Raw genomic sequence first — 17306 nt, forward strand, 5'->3', positions numbered from 1 at the left:
GTCTCTCGCGTGGACGATTGGGGGACAGCCAGGCACATACAGGACAGACAGACGATCCAAGGACATGAAGGCAGTTCGACAAAATCTAGGACCAGCATTAACAGGTTTTGGAATTGGATTGTTTCAGTTTCACGTGGCGACGTTCAAACGCAAGTCCTTTTTGTCTTCCCATATCCGCAGACGCTGTCAATCATCCTTCGGAGTTGCAAGAAGTATTTTTCTCCGAGACTTCGTTTGAATTGAGTTTCTCTTATAATTGTAGATGGCGTGGCTATATGCCGACGCACACGCTGGTAAAGTGTCTCTGTCTCCCATCCTTACGTTGATTGTCCGGCACTTCCCGTTGTCCATTGGATAGGCCTATCTCCTCAAATGAAGTCACAAGGGGATCTCAAATTACTGGATCCGCCACTCGGATTAACGGGACCAGCCCCCCCCCGTCCGCCCCTGCGTTTTTGCATGAGTGGGGACGGGCTGAAGAAGGTTGTGAGAGACGCGTCGCGCAAACCTTGGGGACGACGCTCTGAATAGTATAGGTGAAAAATCTTTGATCACCTGAGGCGATGAGTATGACGGTTCAACCCGATATTTCGGAGACGTTTGTTATTGATCCAAGTTTCCATGACGATGATTTCTTATGTTGCAGAATCCTACCAGGGAACTAAACCTAAAAGGCCCGTCCCTAATCCAGGTAGATCCATTCAATAACATGGTTTTCAATCAAACACTTTTACCCATTTCTTTTCCATCATCGTGATCATTGGCGAATCGGCAGCTCCTTGATAGCAGACGACAGGCGCCAACTTATCGACTAAATGCATACTCCGCGCAGCTATCATTCTTCACGGAACAGTGTGAGTGTATAGTGGTTTCTGGCGGTGTGTGGAGGTTGCGCTACTACTCGCATGTTCTGCGCGGAGCGCGTGGTCGGAGAAGATAACTTTTCGCGCCGCGGACGAGATGGAGGTGGAATTAAAGTGTCCCGTGTGTTGCCGACTTTATTGCAACCCTGTCTTGTTGCCTTGTTCTCATTCTCTGTGCCTGGCATGTGCCGTTAGTGTCCAGGTACCCTCCCAGCAACTGGGCACAAATTCGGAGGAGAATAACTCTGGATTACCCGACTTGGATTACCCCGATATTGACAAGCTAAGTTTAGTGAGCGAAACTGATAGTGGAGTAGTGGTCAATAGTAGGCCCAGTAGTTATGTTGGGACTCCTAGCATTGGTAATATATACTTTCAGTCCTCCCAAGGCAGTACTTTAGGTCTCTCATGCCCATCATGTAGGAGGAATGTGTACTTTGATGAAACAGGTGCAAACAGTTTACCTAAAAATCGTGTTTTAGAATCAATTGTGGATAAATATGGGGAAAATAAAAAAATTGTTGTCAAGTGTCAAATGTGTGAAAAGGACCCTCATGATGCCACCTCAATGTGCGAACAATGTGAGGTTTTCTACTGCCAGGCCTGTCGGGATAGTTGCCACCCTCCGCGTGGGCCGCTCGCCAAACACAACCTTGTGGCGCCCTCCGAAGGCAAACAAATTCTCCGTGCCAAGAATAAAACGAAGGAGACGCAATGTCCAGAACATCAAGATGAGACACTGAGTATGTACTGCACGTTATGTAAAGTGACTTGCTGCTACTTGTGCGTCCAGGATGGACCTCATACCCACCATGATGTTCAAGCCCTTGGTGCTATGTGCAAGGCTCAAAAGGTAAAAAATTTAACATCTAAAAGTATATTACATGTATGTTTATATAGTTTACATCTGTTATTCCATCTAACTTTGAAAAACATGTTTAACTTTTTTTTCAGAATAACTCTCTGTAACCATGGTAACAAAGCTTCCAGGTTGCATCCTCTTTATAGCTGTGGATTAATAAAGACATTGTGGTCAAGGCAAATAAATCAGTTAGAAATCACTAATCATTTTCACCCTAACTAGCCTGACTGATTACCCAGGTGATTGTTGGTTACCTTGTCTAATTATTTGATAAACTGGCACTGTTAATCAAATGGTTGATTGACCAATGATTTATTAATCAATTTGTTGATTAACTGTGGTCAGTTTTTATTGTCCCCTGGATAAGTGAGTGAAATTCACAAGGCTTACTTATGTACTTATGGTAGGCAACAATGAAGCAACAATACCCTTTGTCTGAAGTGGTATTTTGTCTGTTGGGGAAATAAAACTTCTACTTTTGATGGTTTATTAATAAATGTATCTTATTTTATTGGTACAAACTGCTACATGTTGTCTAGCATTGGGGCTTGTTGGAGTCAAAACAATACCATGGATTACAGCAAGTGTACTTATTCTATACTTGATATTAGTTCTTTTAAAGGTTAAAATCAAGTTTGTACAGTGTACCTACTGTTACTGGGTAGTGGGCAACCCTTCAGATTCCTTTTAGGAGATTTTATGGGCTAGAAATCTGCTAATCCCAACACCATTTTGCCTTAATCCATTGGCCTTATCTCTCTTAGTAACTTCCTGCATTACATGCATTACACAACTTAATACTGACATCCCTCCCCCTCACATCCTGAATGTAAAATACAATCATGATTGCATGTGCAAATGTGCCATAAAACTAGTCAACCGGAGCCCCCCCATTTAATACTCCAGGATTTTGTGAATTATTTGCTCAAAATGTCACAACCACCATCCAAGGACGGTCACATCATACTGGAGTACATTTGTGTATCCACCAGGGCCAATATCAGGATCAGTCAGGTGTCATCCTGATGGAAAACGTTTCATAGATACAGTAGAACCTCTCTATTAAGGACACCCTTGGGAGTGACAAGTGCTGTCCTTACACCAGTTTTATCAGTTGCTCTGGCAAGTTGCATCCATTAGTGTTCTTTGTGCTGTGACTGATATGAGTGAGTGAATATGCTGCAAATTAGTAAAAAAAGTAAGTTTGCTTCACCTGTTTTGATTCATGCCTTCTTTTCCAGATCAGCATTGTCATTGTATTAACACCGATAAATCAATGATGTATTTAATGAGAGTGTGCTCTAGACTAGAGATACCTAAGAGACATATTGTCCATTTTCCTCTGAATCCATGTTTACAGCTGCACAAATACCCACAGGTGTGTCATTAAAAAAGACAAGTCCAATTTAATATTTGCTAGACAATCTTTCATTCATTTGAATCTGAGACAGTTGATCCTAATATACAGAAATCCTTTCCTGCTAAAGACAATTTGCAAACCCATCCAAGCTGTCACTGTTATCAGTATGTGCAGTAGAACCTCTCTATAAAGGACACCTTTGGGGCTGACAAGTACTGTCCTTAATAGAGAGGTGTCCTGATTAGAGAGGTCAGATGGAATGGAAACTGCCATGTTGGGACCAAAACTAGTGTCATTAATAGAGAGGTTGTCCCTAATAGAGAGGTGTCCAATAAGGGAGGTTCCACTGAAAAATCTGTCATCTACAGATTTGAGTTTGTCACTGTCTTTGTCTATCATCTTGTCCACTGCCTTGTGCTTGTTCGTGGAAATGACACAGATGGCCAATGCTCCTTGATATTCAAGTGCCCAGCTCTCAGTGTAAACAGAATGTAACAATGTCTCAGACAGGGACAAGGCGCCTCCAACAGGCCCAAGTCAAGACATTACATCACCACCCACTGTGCCTTCACGGATACGATTGTCCTTTGTGTCTGACCCCTGGTGGTGGCGACAAGTTTTATTCTTTGAACAGTGTTTGGGCGACTCCTACAAATTTGGTAAATTTTAGATTGTCCTGCTTGGTGTTTCCTTTCACTGTAACATCTCATTTTGGTCGCCTGCTCTCTAATTGTGTTGTACGCCTATTCACTGTTTGACAATGTGGATGGTTTTCTTGGAGCAACGCCCCGGAGAGTGAGGTATTTTTAGAATGGTCAGTCAAAATATTTCTGGCGTTCAACCTGTGAAGTTCAGTGACACTGAATACATGGGGTACAGGGTTAGGGTACAATGTTCGAGTGTATCCGGGGAGTGCTGTATCAGTGGAAAACTATGTGTAGGGTGTATTTCATGCAGGTAATAACCAAGGTGTCTGCTGAATTGTTTGCAGTTTCTTTTCTGTTCGCAAGATGAATGAAGGCAGATGATAACTGGTATATTTAGAGAGCCCACCTTGGTGCTAGGTTGCAACCGTTAGTGTTACCATCTTTCATCTGCTTCAGTACTTGTACATGAATCTAACAGTTTATTCCTCTGCTGACATGGCTGATGTATCAAGAACGGAGAGGCTGTCTTGGCCTATAAGTTACAAGGTGTTTCAGTAATTGTGGAAGCATGACTTGTAGGTGTTTCAGTGTAAAGAAGCATGATCAAAATTACCAGTGAAGTGACTTGTCCAAGGTCTCGAGTACCAAATGTTTGTTTGGTATCAAGGCCATACGTTGAGCTGCCTACCACTTGACCACACTGTGCCCCCTTGGAACGAATCCCTCCTGCATCTGTCAATGACATTACTGATATCATCCAAATCGAACGTTTCAGATAGGTTGCGTGCTGATAATCTCGCAGGGTAATTTAAGTCTGCTAATTACCATGTTTGTCCATTGTGCAAGCCTAATTACCTTACAATAGGGAGTGATGGGGCTATCAAGAATCTTTACAGTGGACACAACACTGCTTACAACGCATAGACATTGGACTGCTAACATTGGCGACACTCTGGCGTGAAAGGTATTGATACTGACAAATTGTCGACTCAAATCAGCCAGTATCATTGATAAAGCTGCAAAGGGTTCAGACTCCTGGGACTTGGTCGTTGTTGGTTGGCGATGCTAGTGGCTAAATCAATATGGCGGCTCCGGTCAGGATACAGAATGATGCCCTCGTGTTTTATATTCCGGACTGATTACGGTCATTGGCAGAAAGAGATTTTGCTTCTTTGCACATAAAAAACATCCTGTCTGCGAATGTGTGAATTATCTGCTTGGAAAACGTCCATGGGGACTGAATGTCTCCGGTCAAATCATCGCTTCGACTGACTTCAAAGATTGTAGTCTCTGCATTGTTTTTTTGTAGCGTTCTGGGCCAGGGGGCTGCGTCATGTGTGGAAAGTACAAAGGTTGATGAAAATGGGATTGGAAGTCGGGAGAATGCTGATCAAGTTATAAATTAGACATTGAAAGGTGTACAATTCTGGATTCTTTAAGGACATCAGCAGCAGTTCAATTGCTGATCTGTGATCAATTTAAGGCTATTTTATTTCAGTACATGTACATTTTAAGCAGGCTTACTTGGGGATGGCAGATTTTCTTTTAGAACTTGTCTATTTGGATACTTTTTTTCCTGGAAAATGTCTGTGGACATATTTTACAAAATCTTTGCAGTAGCTTTAAGCATGGTGTAACCTTTTGAACCGACTTGTATTGCACCAACGCAACATGGTTCATGTAAGACATGTAAAATGATAAGAACAATGTCACATTATTTAATATTAGGTTTTAAATTAGCTAGACATGTCACATTATCAGAATATCATTATTGACATTTCCTGATAAAGTGTTGGCGGAAAGACTTCTATAACGCATGTTTTAGGAATGATGATAGCACAGATTTTAGGATCCTTACCCTTTGATGATAGTGATTATTGTGATTGTAATGGGTGTGACTTGAAGCACACCTTCACAAACAAGCATTTTTTGTTGGTAACATCTAGGTACCATACTGTATGCACCCATAACCTATGAGCAAGAGTTTGATCAAGTGACGATCACAGTGCATGAATCCTATCTATTGGATTTGAACATATCCTTTGGTAAACTCTCCGATTGATTTTGTAATGATGCCTTCGACGGTAATGGACTTGTACGCTGGAGCATGTGTTCCTGCGACTAGCATGACTGGTTGCCTCCGGTGTCAAGCGACCTTCAAAAGATGGCTCATGTTGCGACGCATGCTGGGTTGTGGAATTTCATTTTGATGCAAATATCCAGTTTGCATTTGTTTTTTGCGTGGTTATTTTCAGAAGATTTGCATTGGAAGCTGTTCTGTTCGATAGTAAGTGATATCAAATAGATATTTCGTGTGAGGCCGGGACTTTCAAGGATGATGATAAATATATTTTTAGTGCATTTTGCAGCACTTGAAAAATTGTTAGCCTTGCTCAGTGAGACTATACAGCTGACTATGCCAACTAGTTGTCCACATAGTCCATTATTCCCATCAACTCTAACTCTTGGCCATCATCACTTTTTAGTGCACCTAGCAATAAGTGAAAAGTGGTCCTATCTCTCCGAGTTATAAAAAAAATTTCCTAATGATATTCCTTTCACCAAGGTGTTGCGTGATATGAACTATGCATTATTTTGTAACAAAACCCCATTGTTTGTGACTTTTGCGCTTGCTGGGTTTGGATTCATGACAAACATAAAGGAACCTGGTGATGTATCTGTTTGGTTTGATTTAGACAATATGAGCACATATTCTATTTGTACTCCCGATCAGGCATCCATCAGGCTGCACCAGCATCCAGCTGAGCTGTAGTTAGAAATCATATTCAGATAGAGGAGGATGTAGTTACGGTTCATGTAGTTCATTGTGGTACTAAAATGTCTGTCCTCGGGCTGTTTGTCAGTTTCAAGGGCACTAATTATTTGAAGAACTGATAAAACACTGCAAAATAAACGAGCCATGAGGAGAATTTCACAAATGAGTTGCACACGCTACAAGCAAGTTAATCCAGTAATAATTGAAAGCGACTATTAATTTCCGATAACCCAAACTGCTAACTCAATCATCAGGACTCAGCCTTCCTTAAAATTTCTCACTGGTGTAGAACAATGAATATACGCTCCATTAAATATTTCATACTTTCCCACAATATGATCATTCAGGCAGGATTTCTACCCTAGACAGATAATCACGTTTGATACATGCACGTCTACACTACTGGCGGCAAACCAAATAAATGGATCCATGCTTGAAAAGATGTTTTATATGAATCTGGCGCCAGAGGTGGCATATATTTGGATCTCTTGCCATTGGGGATTTTGCTATCGACTGGGGATGAATTTGTCCACAGTTTTATCTTGTGAGCCTCAGGGAGCCTTGATTGTAGACCATGTGGCAACTACTTGAGTAGAAATCGATGGCATTGGAATATATCTCGTCAGGGTCCAGTGCTGATGATAGTAGCATTGATTTTGAGTTTATAAACAGTGCTATCTGGTTTTTGATCAGTGGATGACATGATGCAAAGTTTGTTTCGGATCTGAGGACATTTAATAATAGAATTTGTCCGCTGAACTCTCAAACTATACTATTGTATTTAAAGCAATGGCTCTCATTCATGTGATTGAAGTTGGTTCAGCATCTCTACTAAACATGTAAAAGCTTGCCATGGGAGAAATTCATGCCTGTTGTCTACAACTCGTAGCTTTTATTGAAAGTTTGATCACCAACCCTTCCTTTGCCAAGATATGTAAGTAATGTAAGATTTGGTAAACAAACCCTGCAAATATGCTCTCAACATTGCTGGCGCATGTAATCGCTTACTGAACTATTCTACCAATTCAGACAGTTAAAATCCCTCTATCTCACTCACAAGGTAAGGCAACAAGTAACATCTTTCTCCCATGTAACTATACTGTTTTACACATTTATCTTTTATTTACCACCTGTAACCTAACAGAATCCTCCCAAGTTATGATCAAACTTAGCAGGGAACAGTTCAAACCTTGTGATCACAGGTTCATATCCCTGTTTGTTTCAAGATAACATGGACCAGGAGCCAGTCTTTAGTGAAATAATTGCTCTGGATATCTGAGGAATCGGAATGTAGCAGACATCCTCGTAGAACATGAACTATGGAGCCATTGGAACACACAACAACATCTTTTTTTTTTCAGAAGTTTCATTCCAACAGGTTGCTTTAAGAGAATGATGAGGAAGGTGATGGAGAAATGAAGGAACATGCCAAAGGAGGGTTCAGTCAGCTGTCAACGAATCTAAATGGCTATGTTAGGGTCGTCGACATCTTGTCCGCAAGGCCTTTACACTTGTATCTCCCTTACAAAGTCACATAACAGGGAAGGAGTCAGGAATTGTACCCCCTGTTATCCAGGGTGCAAGCACCTCGTATCGGGACTCAATGCCAACAGCTTCCCTCGAGGTGTCGATTAGGCCAAGTAAATAGCAATATTGGATATAGTAATGTATAATGCATAACAGGTTGTGAGACATCTGATCAAACAAAGCACCTCTAATTGGTTTTCTCATGCACTTAATACTTACGAGCTTGATATCGGGTCTATCAAGTTGTTCTCAATGGTGTGAAATGATATTATCACACAACTCATTTCTCATTCTATGTCTACAAACTTCTGAATGATTCAGGCTTTCCCGCCTAAGGTGACTGGGGAAGAACCACTCTGCTCTCACACAACAAACACCTTGTACAGCAACAATCTGAAACATTATTGTATTAGGAAATGCACCAGACATACCTCCCAACTTATATATTTACTTGGTCATTTTTTACTCTCTCACAAACAAATATTCTTAACAGCAGTGAGTAGCTTAGACTGCAGACCACCATCCCTGCTGGTATCAGAGGTGAGAATGATGCAGCACATAGCTTGCGGCAGAGTTTATAGCCACCCACACTCCCATCTTGAAGTATGATAAAAACGGTTCTCTACGGCGAAGAGGCAGGAGAGGTGATTAAACTCTACAAAGGTATAAGGCAATTTTCATGCTGGAACCTTTGCGGACACCTCTGTCCGCAGGGTACACTGTCTATTAGTGATTTTGGCCCCAAAAAGGTCATTTCAATACAATTTGACCTCTGTTATCAGGACACCTCTCTATTAAGGACAGCATTTGTCAGTCCCAAGGGTATCCGTAAGCTTAATAGAGAGGTTCTACTGTAATACTGGTATGTCATTTGTCTAGAGAAGGAATAGCATGTTGGTGCAAAAAGCAAACGAACCAGTCATTTGTCCAAGAAAAGGTGGCGATTTATTAGCCTTAATCATGCTAGCAAACATGATTAGCATTATGCCCACTAATCAGGCCTGATTTTGGCAACACTAATCATGACATTGTTATCGGTGACAGTTATGGTATGTGTTACCTGCATTTTGTGCCACATTCCAAGAAAAATTTAGTCATTTTGCTTAAAGAGGTCTTGCTCATCACTAGATAATTTAGTTGTTTTGACATTTAGCCATTTAAAGAGGTCCAGCCATGTTGCAGATAAAGGAACATAGTTCCAGCCTTTAAATGAAATGCTATGTAAAATCTCAATATAAACAATATAAATCTTGTTGTCTTGCTCCATAAGTTCCATGTCATGCATGAGTTAGTGGACAGATTAAACTAAATACAACGACTGACGTGTCCTCCATGTTTCTTCTCATCTGGTATGCTTCCTCACTTCTAAGCCAATACTTCTTCAATTGTTATTGAACAATACCTGCAGATATCAGCAATGTCTTAAGGAAATCTTGATATATCGGGATAATAATGCTATTGTTATTATTCATTTGAAGTTCCCACTTTTCAATCTGAGAATGTTGCCTGAATGAATAAAACATTCTATTTCATTTCTGACTCTGTGCTATCTCATACAATCTAGTTAAAATTTAACCCCTTAGGACCTGTTACCGTAGAATAGATGCATTCAGAAAGAAGTGCGTTTCTCGATTATCATAAATTCTTTTCAAAATTGGGAGTTGGAAAGCAAGGGAGATGCTGTGTGGTGGCAAACCAATATGGAGCGGAGTCAGATGTGTAAAAGTAATGATGTTTTTCATTCATGTGCTTCAGTGTGTACACCACAAGCACATTCTCCATCTCATCAGACATTACAGTTTCATCTCTGTGACTTCATTTGACAATGTTTCAGACGACTTTGATACAATATGATATACACCAATTGCTGCCATGCAGGTCGAATTTTCTTACCCACAGTTGAACCCTCCAATCAAATTTATGCAAATTTTGAAATAAATCAGAAATTGCATATTGTCGTGATTCTCCTCCCCTTCAGCTGTTCTGCTACGGTTCACCAAAACTTCAAATTAATTAGACAAGGTTTACTTGAAATGTAAATTGAGAATTGGCCAAATACTTCATCTGGAAAATTGGTGTCTTGTTGAAATTCCCATCGGACATGTCAGAGTTTCAAATGTGATGGGAAAAGTTGTCTGGTGAAACTCTTTTTTTGTGTGAATCTTAGGACTTGGTCAGAACAGAAGATCAATAGGTTACCTCATTTGGATACATGGCTTTGTCATAAATATTGTCAATTTATCAATTTTGTTAACCAGTTCTTTTCTATTGTCTTCTTTAGGTGAGTCAATATCAAGATGGGGAAGGTACATTGTAAGTTTGATGAAACTAATTCCACGATATGTGTATCAAGAATGAATAATATCTGAAACATGAAGTTATGTGGTCGTGTGTCATAATTGTCATAAGATTGTAGTCTTAAAGTTCCCCGTTGTCATTTCATTTCCATTTTGTGTTGAAGTAATTCTGGCCATTTCTCTAGCATGAATTACACAGTTGGCCAGTGCAAGTGTAACGTGTTCCGCTCATTACCTCACATTATAGAACATAAAGAAACGTTATGCCCCTTTGTCTCCAAACTAGTACAAATCATCCCCGGGGTGGAAAAAAATAGCCATGAAAAAAACCCGTGTGAAAATCAATCTTTTTGTTGTCGGTTGATTGCACATCTACGGTGGTATAAAATTTGATTTGGCGCCACGCTAATGCCTGGTTCTATAGAATCAGGCTTAGGGTGTCACCAGGGTGATAAAAGACAATACGTATCCAAATAAAAGGCTGGTGTGGCACAATTAGGTGGAGATTTGGAATGTCTGAGATATCGAGTGCCCAGATGGCGTCGAATTTCATGTTAATCGGCCGGAAGGAAGAACGCTGGCGATATATTCTTTGGGGCTGATCGCTTAAGTGTCATTATGCTGGTCTTGAAGAGGTTGTAATGGAGCAGGGCATGAAATAGAAGGTTCCGAGCCAAAGAAAAGTGGCTAGGTTCTATTCTTGATATGGCGCTAGGATTTCTATGAAAGGTGTTGTCATTGTTCCCTGCCACATCTTTGGCTGGGCTTTCACATACAGTTCACATTGTCAATTTAACAATGACCTAGTCATTTCCAAAGAGTGGGATTCATCAGATTCATTAGGTCACTTTTCACTCTCATTTCATTAAAAAATATCATGCTTGTGACAGCTAAATGGCTTGTGTGCAGGGCACTTGCATGATTAAGCTTCATCCATAGTGAGATCACCTCTCTTCCCCAACGTCTGCCTATTGACAAAAAAACGTATATATTGGATTACTCTGAGAACATCATACCTCAGCCAGGAAAAAAACAAGCACAAGAGAACAAGCTGGGAACATGTTGTTGAGCGGATGGATTGCTTGCGTGACTGGCTTTACATCCTCAACAGGAGTAGGCCATACCTTACTCTCTTAGAGCAAGAAAAATTGATATTGGTTTATCTGCAAGTGGAAGTTTTTTGAAAAAGATTGAAACCCACTTTATACCTCATGTCTTCTTTTCGGCTATCATGCAAAAAGGAGGGAATTGTTTTGATAAAAAGTCCCAGACAGGTCAAAAGTGTCTGCAAGTAAAATTCAGACAGACATCTTTATATATTCAACAGCAGGCATTGTTTTCTCCTCAAAATCATTCCATGGCAATTCGATATTGCATTGCCATTGAATCCAACATGTACTAAATCGATTTCATAAAATCTATTTGCTGACCAGATCGCTATTCAATTCCCTCTTCTGGTTATCAACACTGAATATCTCCAATGCCTTCTTGCCAAGTACAAGCCAATCCTTCTTCACTTATGGATTTCTTTCACAGAAATCCGACCTTGAGAATAAAGAAGATTGGCCTTGTGGCGATAATGATGCACCATGCTCTGTTCATTAAGTATTGGACTATTACAGTTTCAGCTGGAGCCTGGATGCTGCAAGAAAATGTAACAGTGGTCTTGTTATGGAAACAACAGGCATTTCCCACCATCAGTCTCCAGCCTAGGTCAAATCTTGGATGTGACCACTTCAGTTTCGTCATTGGAAGGAAGAGAATATAGTTACCTCATTGATACTGTTCCAGATTTCCGTCAAATTTCCTTTCATCTGAGTCGCAACCAAATGTACAATTAGAGTAAATTTGTTTGCAAATTGTTGGTCCGGATCCCACACGGTTTGGTAATTATGCTGTACTTAGTTGATTATGATCAGTCGGACACAAAAAAATGGTTAAATGGACAAAATAGGTTTCTGTCAGTTGTGTATTTATTGTTGTTTTATGACCTGTGCTTCATTTGATTCCCAGACTGACGACCACTTTTGCAATATCATGTCCAGAACATAATATTGTAGGTTGATATTGTGTACTGTAATATCATTGAAAAATCAACACATTTGGTCACTTTACAAAGTGGATTTGTCATATTCAATGCTGTATCCAGTTGTTGAGAGGTCTTTCTCATCTACTAAGGAGAAGGGAATGCATTTTGATACAACTCGACTGGTGGAATATGATACTTGCAGCATTCTAATGATGTCAGGGTTTGATAAGAATGGCAGTTTTCTCCTATTGATAGCCCCCTATTCAATTGCCTTGATATCACATGCGGGGTTACTGCGAAGACACGTAAAGTTCAAGTGGTGTTGTAAAGAACTTTGCAAGAAGGTGTCACTAACTGAAAAAAACGTTGTAAAGGAAAATTGTCTGGGTAAACAGTCATGACAGTGTAAGGTGAGGTGCTTGGGTTTTCTTTATTATACATGTGGTTGGTGGAGTTGTTGGGGTTAAGTGCTATAAACAGTTGCCTTAACACACACCATCAGTACAGGGAAACCAAGTCCGTAGTAACATTTCCCTGTTCATGGTTTAATCACCCGTCCCAAAGGCAATGGTCAAAGAGCGAGGTTAATCCTTAACCTGAGCTGGGGGCTCATGGACAGCTTTGGTGACTAAATGACCCGGCTAAATGGAACCACTGGTGATCTCCCATTCAGGGTAAGACAAAACCAACGAGGATTAGGTAGGGTCAGGTTATGGTCAGTCCAGGGATCAGGAGCAGGCATGCTGTGGGTATACTATTAGTAAACTGGACAGAAAAGATGTGTGAGAACAACGCTGCTCCAAGGCTTTTAGACTATGAAATGTCATGCGGTTTTTCATTGAAGCAACCAGACTGTTTCCTGTTAGCACCTCCCGATCCATCTTGACCCCCACAGATTTGACATCGATGTGCCCATAGTATGCTCCATGGCATAAAGTCGGAGTTCGTTTGGGACACTGACTTTCCATCTTTATCCCAAGACACTACCTGGACCAAGGGCCAGAAATCTGCCATACCTTGAGGAAGAATTTGAGCTGTCACCTGAAAAGTTTAAGAATAACAGATAATTTTCTGCTCTAGTAGGATTACAGTGGTGTACGAATTCATCAACAGAAGGAAAACTGACAAAATCCATAATGACAAATGATCCATATAGTACATTGTATCATCAGTCATCAACCAGCTGATACCTCTGTCAGTTAAATTTCCAACAGAAGTTAATCTCCCAAATGATGAGGTGATATGCCCAAACAATTAATGAAGGATATCGATGAAGAATTTCATTCCATCTCATTTGGCAGTGTTGTCTGAATTGATAAATCTTCTTGTGATAGCAATCGACATTGATGGGGAAAGGTCAGGGGGAACAATGAAAGTTTACTTGAATTTTTAAGGTTGGGGTGCTATCGGGAACGTTCGCACTAAATTAGAGCCTGATATAGACATTGCCTGTTAAATCATGCATTTTCCTTTGAAAAGTGGGAGTTTTGAGATGACTATCTGATTTTATATTTAACTGAAAAGCTTTGTATGCAGTTGATGGTAAAATATAACGTACGACAGTGTTCGCCCCCTCATGTGCTGGTATTTAATTGTATCCTGCTCCCTGGTTGATATTTTGCACAGCTTCTTGGGTTGGGACCAGTTTAAGGTACTGGACCAGTCTAAGGCAAGTTTACTTGCATGTAAATATGCCTGTCTAAACATTGTATCACTTCTCAACTCACTATTCCACAGTGAAGTCTGAGAAAGTTAGAAGTGGCCAAACTAGTGGTGTGTTCACACTGGATGCGAATTGAAACCGAATTCCGTAGAGCGCTCTCCGGAATACGAATTGATTAATCCAGTTTCAGAACGGTCGCGTCACACTGGCCCGAATACCCATTCAAATTGGTTTAAAACGCGCCACACTCAATGCATACTAACGACGCGCCATCTATTATCATTATTATTATTATTTATTAACCTCCCATATGGGAGAATAAAATTTACAAGTACAAAACATATAAGTATATAATATCACAGTATCACACAGTCATTATTAACAAGTTAAAATCGCGTAAGGTGCTTGACCATTTCCATCTCCCGGCCATGCCTATTGCCAAAGTTCGGGTCAAAGAGGAGTGTCCTCAGCGAGTCAACACCACCGTCGCTATTAGCGGAGAATCCCGGCCTCGCCCTCGAAAACGAGGCCAAAACCGTGGAAAACCCCGCCGCGACGATGTTGCTGACCAGCGTACCTTTGACCAACGAACCGGCGGCAACATACCTTGCCAGGAAATGGAAATGCAAGTCACGTGCAAGGGAGTTGATTTTTCCCTATTCTATGGCATAACGAAAAACGATTTGAGTTAATGAGATCATTTAAATACATCAGTTAACTAGTTCGGAGCACTAGTTCCCGCGGTCAAAGGTCACTTTCCATGCGCCGGGCGCATGCGCAGTGCGATCGAAAACCTTAATTCGTATCAAGCGCGTCACACTTGAAATCTCAATACGGTTTCGTTGATTCGGATTAGCTGATTCGCATTCAATTCGGTTTAAGAACCGTGTTGGTTAAAGCGGATTGAGATCGGTATGAACCGAATTGAGTGTGACGCCCCAATACGTATCAACGTTTTAATTCGAATTCAATTCGTGTTAAAACCCCAGTGTGACCACGGCATTAGAGATTTTGTTCTGCCTGCATAGTAAATATTGATACTATTCTATAGGATGACTGGACCACTTGTGTAGCTCAGTCCGATAGTGGCGTAATTAAACTCTTTCTTAATTACAATGAGTCATATTCTTTAGGTTCTACAGTTCTCTACAGAGATTTATTCAGTGGTTTTGTTTTAGTGAGCAACTGATACTGTTCTTTTGATCGATATCATCATGTAATTTGAGAGTTTTTTGCTTCCTTGATTATCTGTGTATGGATAGTATGATGATATTTAGTCATCAAACAATTGGAAATTGGAGCACGACAATTAGAGGCTCGAAACAGTGCAATAATGATTCCAGTAGAACCTCCTTAAGTGGTCACCTCTTTAAACATGACACCCTCTCTATCTGGGACTGTAGCTTAGGCCATTTTTATACAATTTGACCTCTGTGATCAGTACACCTCTCTATAAGGACAGCCATAGTTGGTCACACAAGGGTGTCCTTGATAGAGAAGTTCTACTGTATTTCTGAGTGTCATAGTTATCAGGTTTGTGGTGTTGGCATGGCACTTGCTGTTTAGTGGCCCGTGTTGACAGAATGTCATCTCCATAGAGCAAATATGGGCAAACCCATTGTAACTATACTGAGCTGCTAAACAGTTTACTGATTTTCAAATCACCCATTCTGTTGGCACTTTGAAGTTTACACTCACAGTTCCAACTTGCCAAAACAACGCTGTGTTTGCAGGTGATATGATACTCAAAAAATGTAAATTGAGACTCGGTCCATTATGATAGCGATCCACTATGATAGGCGAGCGCACTTGAGGTAACAAAGTGTTGTCTGTCTGCAGGTTTATGTCTCTACTGATGTTGGAAAATGTATCGACAATGGTAATAGCTGCCAAAGTATATTAAACTTACAGAACTATAAGTTTTAAGTCTTCGTTCCTGGAGGAATTCTAAACTGGAAACGATATGTATTTTAAGTCTAATTGTCTGCAAGCTTACTTATACACGCTAAGCAGATTATATATAATAGCCTTTTAAAAAACATTTAGTTAGGAAAGCCATAAAGTGTTTCTTTGCAAGTATTCTTTTGTGCTTGAGTCATCATGCTTCGTGAAATAATTCCAGTTTTATCGGCAGAACTTAAAATAGCGAGTGCAACAAGTTGTAGTAAACATTGCACTTCGTTTCCCTTGTTTTGTCTTGTTTGTCGTTTTAAACCTAGCTTGCTAGGATCATCCACATGCTCCTCTCAATCATTGCATGGCAAGGAGATAATTGCAGAATGTGAAAGACCTACTGATGCTGTCAGCTTCAAGACCCGGGTAATCCTGTTTGTAAGTTTTGGCTACTTGTTATGATAGATCAAATATCAACACCCAATATATCTAAGGAGACACCTAATGCGAAAGTAAAAAATGATTGCCTTTGGCAGCTGGTGTCTGCTAATGCCCTCCCTATTGTTATCAGAGCCCCAGTAATGTTACAGACCTCTGTTGACCTTTTATAAAATTTCACATCTTCTTAAAAATTGAAGCAAATGCTCAGGTTACTATAAACAGGAAGGGTTTTTCATTGTTGCCTTTCTGTCGTAAGCTTTGGGTTACATCCTGTCTGCTGCCGGTAAGATTGGGGTATAATGACAACCCTGACGTAAGGAGAGTTGGATATCATTTCCAGTGTTCTGATTATGTTGCATTTTGCTACTATTTGTTGGCTTGTAAAAATGCTGTAGATGATGGACAAGCTATTGGTGTGAATGAGGTGAAATTGTTTTCACACTAAAGGCAAGGCCCTGTAAGATGCTTACTCTTTCTTTAATTCTGTCAATTTGATATTTTTATGGTGACCTTCAACACGATGAAGTCTCTGAATCCCACTCTCCACCACAGACCACACGTTGCCATGTTGTCATGTGCCCATGCTCAATAGCAGCATTCGGTTACAAGTTACCAATAAAAGTAGAAGCATGCATTCATGACATACTGTCAGCCATCTCTAGTTATGAATGACATGCATGTCAAATCAATCATCTCCACACAATGGCATTGAATGCTCCATTCATACAGTATCAGGTTGCACCCATGGAACCCTGGCTGAGAGAAGAGGGGGCTGGATGCTTGGGTCAGATGTTGAGTGAGAAACGTGAGGCAGGTTTCCTAAATAGAGCATGATAGTGGTTACATGCTTGTTTTTCTAGTTCCGCAGATGCACTTTACGCAATTCGTTCATTCAGAGTTATTAAAAATCTGGGAAGCAGAAGTTGAATAAGCGGCAGGCTGGCATGT

At 40.5% G+C, this 17306-nt stretch overlaps 1 protein-coding gene across 3 annotated transcripts in view; it reads left to right on the top strand.

The window, feature by feature from the left end:
- The first annotated feature begins 908 nt into the window (after positions 1 to 908).
- The window catches only part of LOC135484127 (E3 ubiquitin-protein ligase TRIM9-like), a 102006-nt gene continuing 85608 nt past the window's right edge, over positions 909 to 17306 (top strand). For all 3 annotated transcript variants that reach the window (XM_064765272.1, XM_064765273.1, XM_064765274.1), the window contains exon 1: positions 909 to 1716. In XM_064765272.1, the coding sequence (XP_064621342.1) occupies positions 961 to 1716 (756 nt within the window). In that variant the 5' untranslated portion in view covers positions 909 to 960. The remainder of the gene's footprint in view (positions 1717 to 17306) is intronic.

The sequence above is a fragment of the Lineus longissimus genome, chromosome 3, assembly GCF_910592395.1.
Source record: "Lineus longissimus chromosome 3, tnLinLong1.2, whole genome shotgun sequence".
Lineage (NCBI taxonomy): Eukaryota > Metazoa > Nemertea > Pilidiophora > Heteronemertea > Lineidae > Lineus > Lineus longissimus.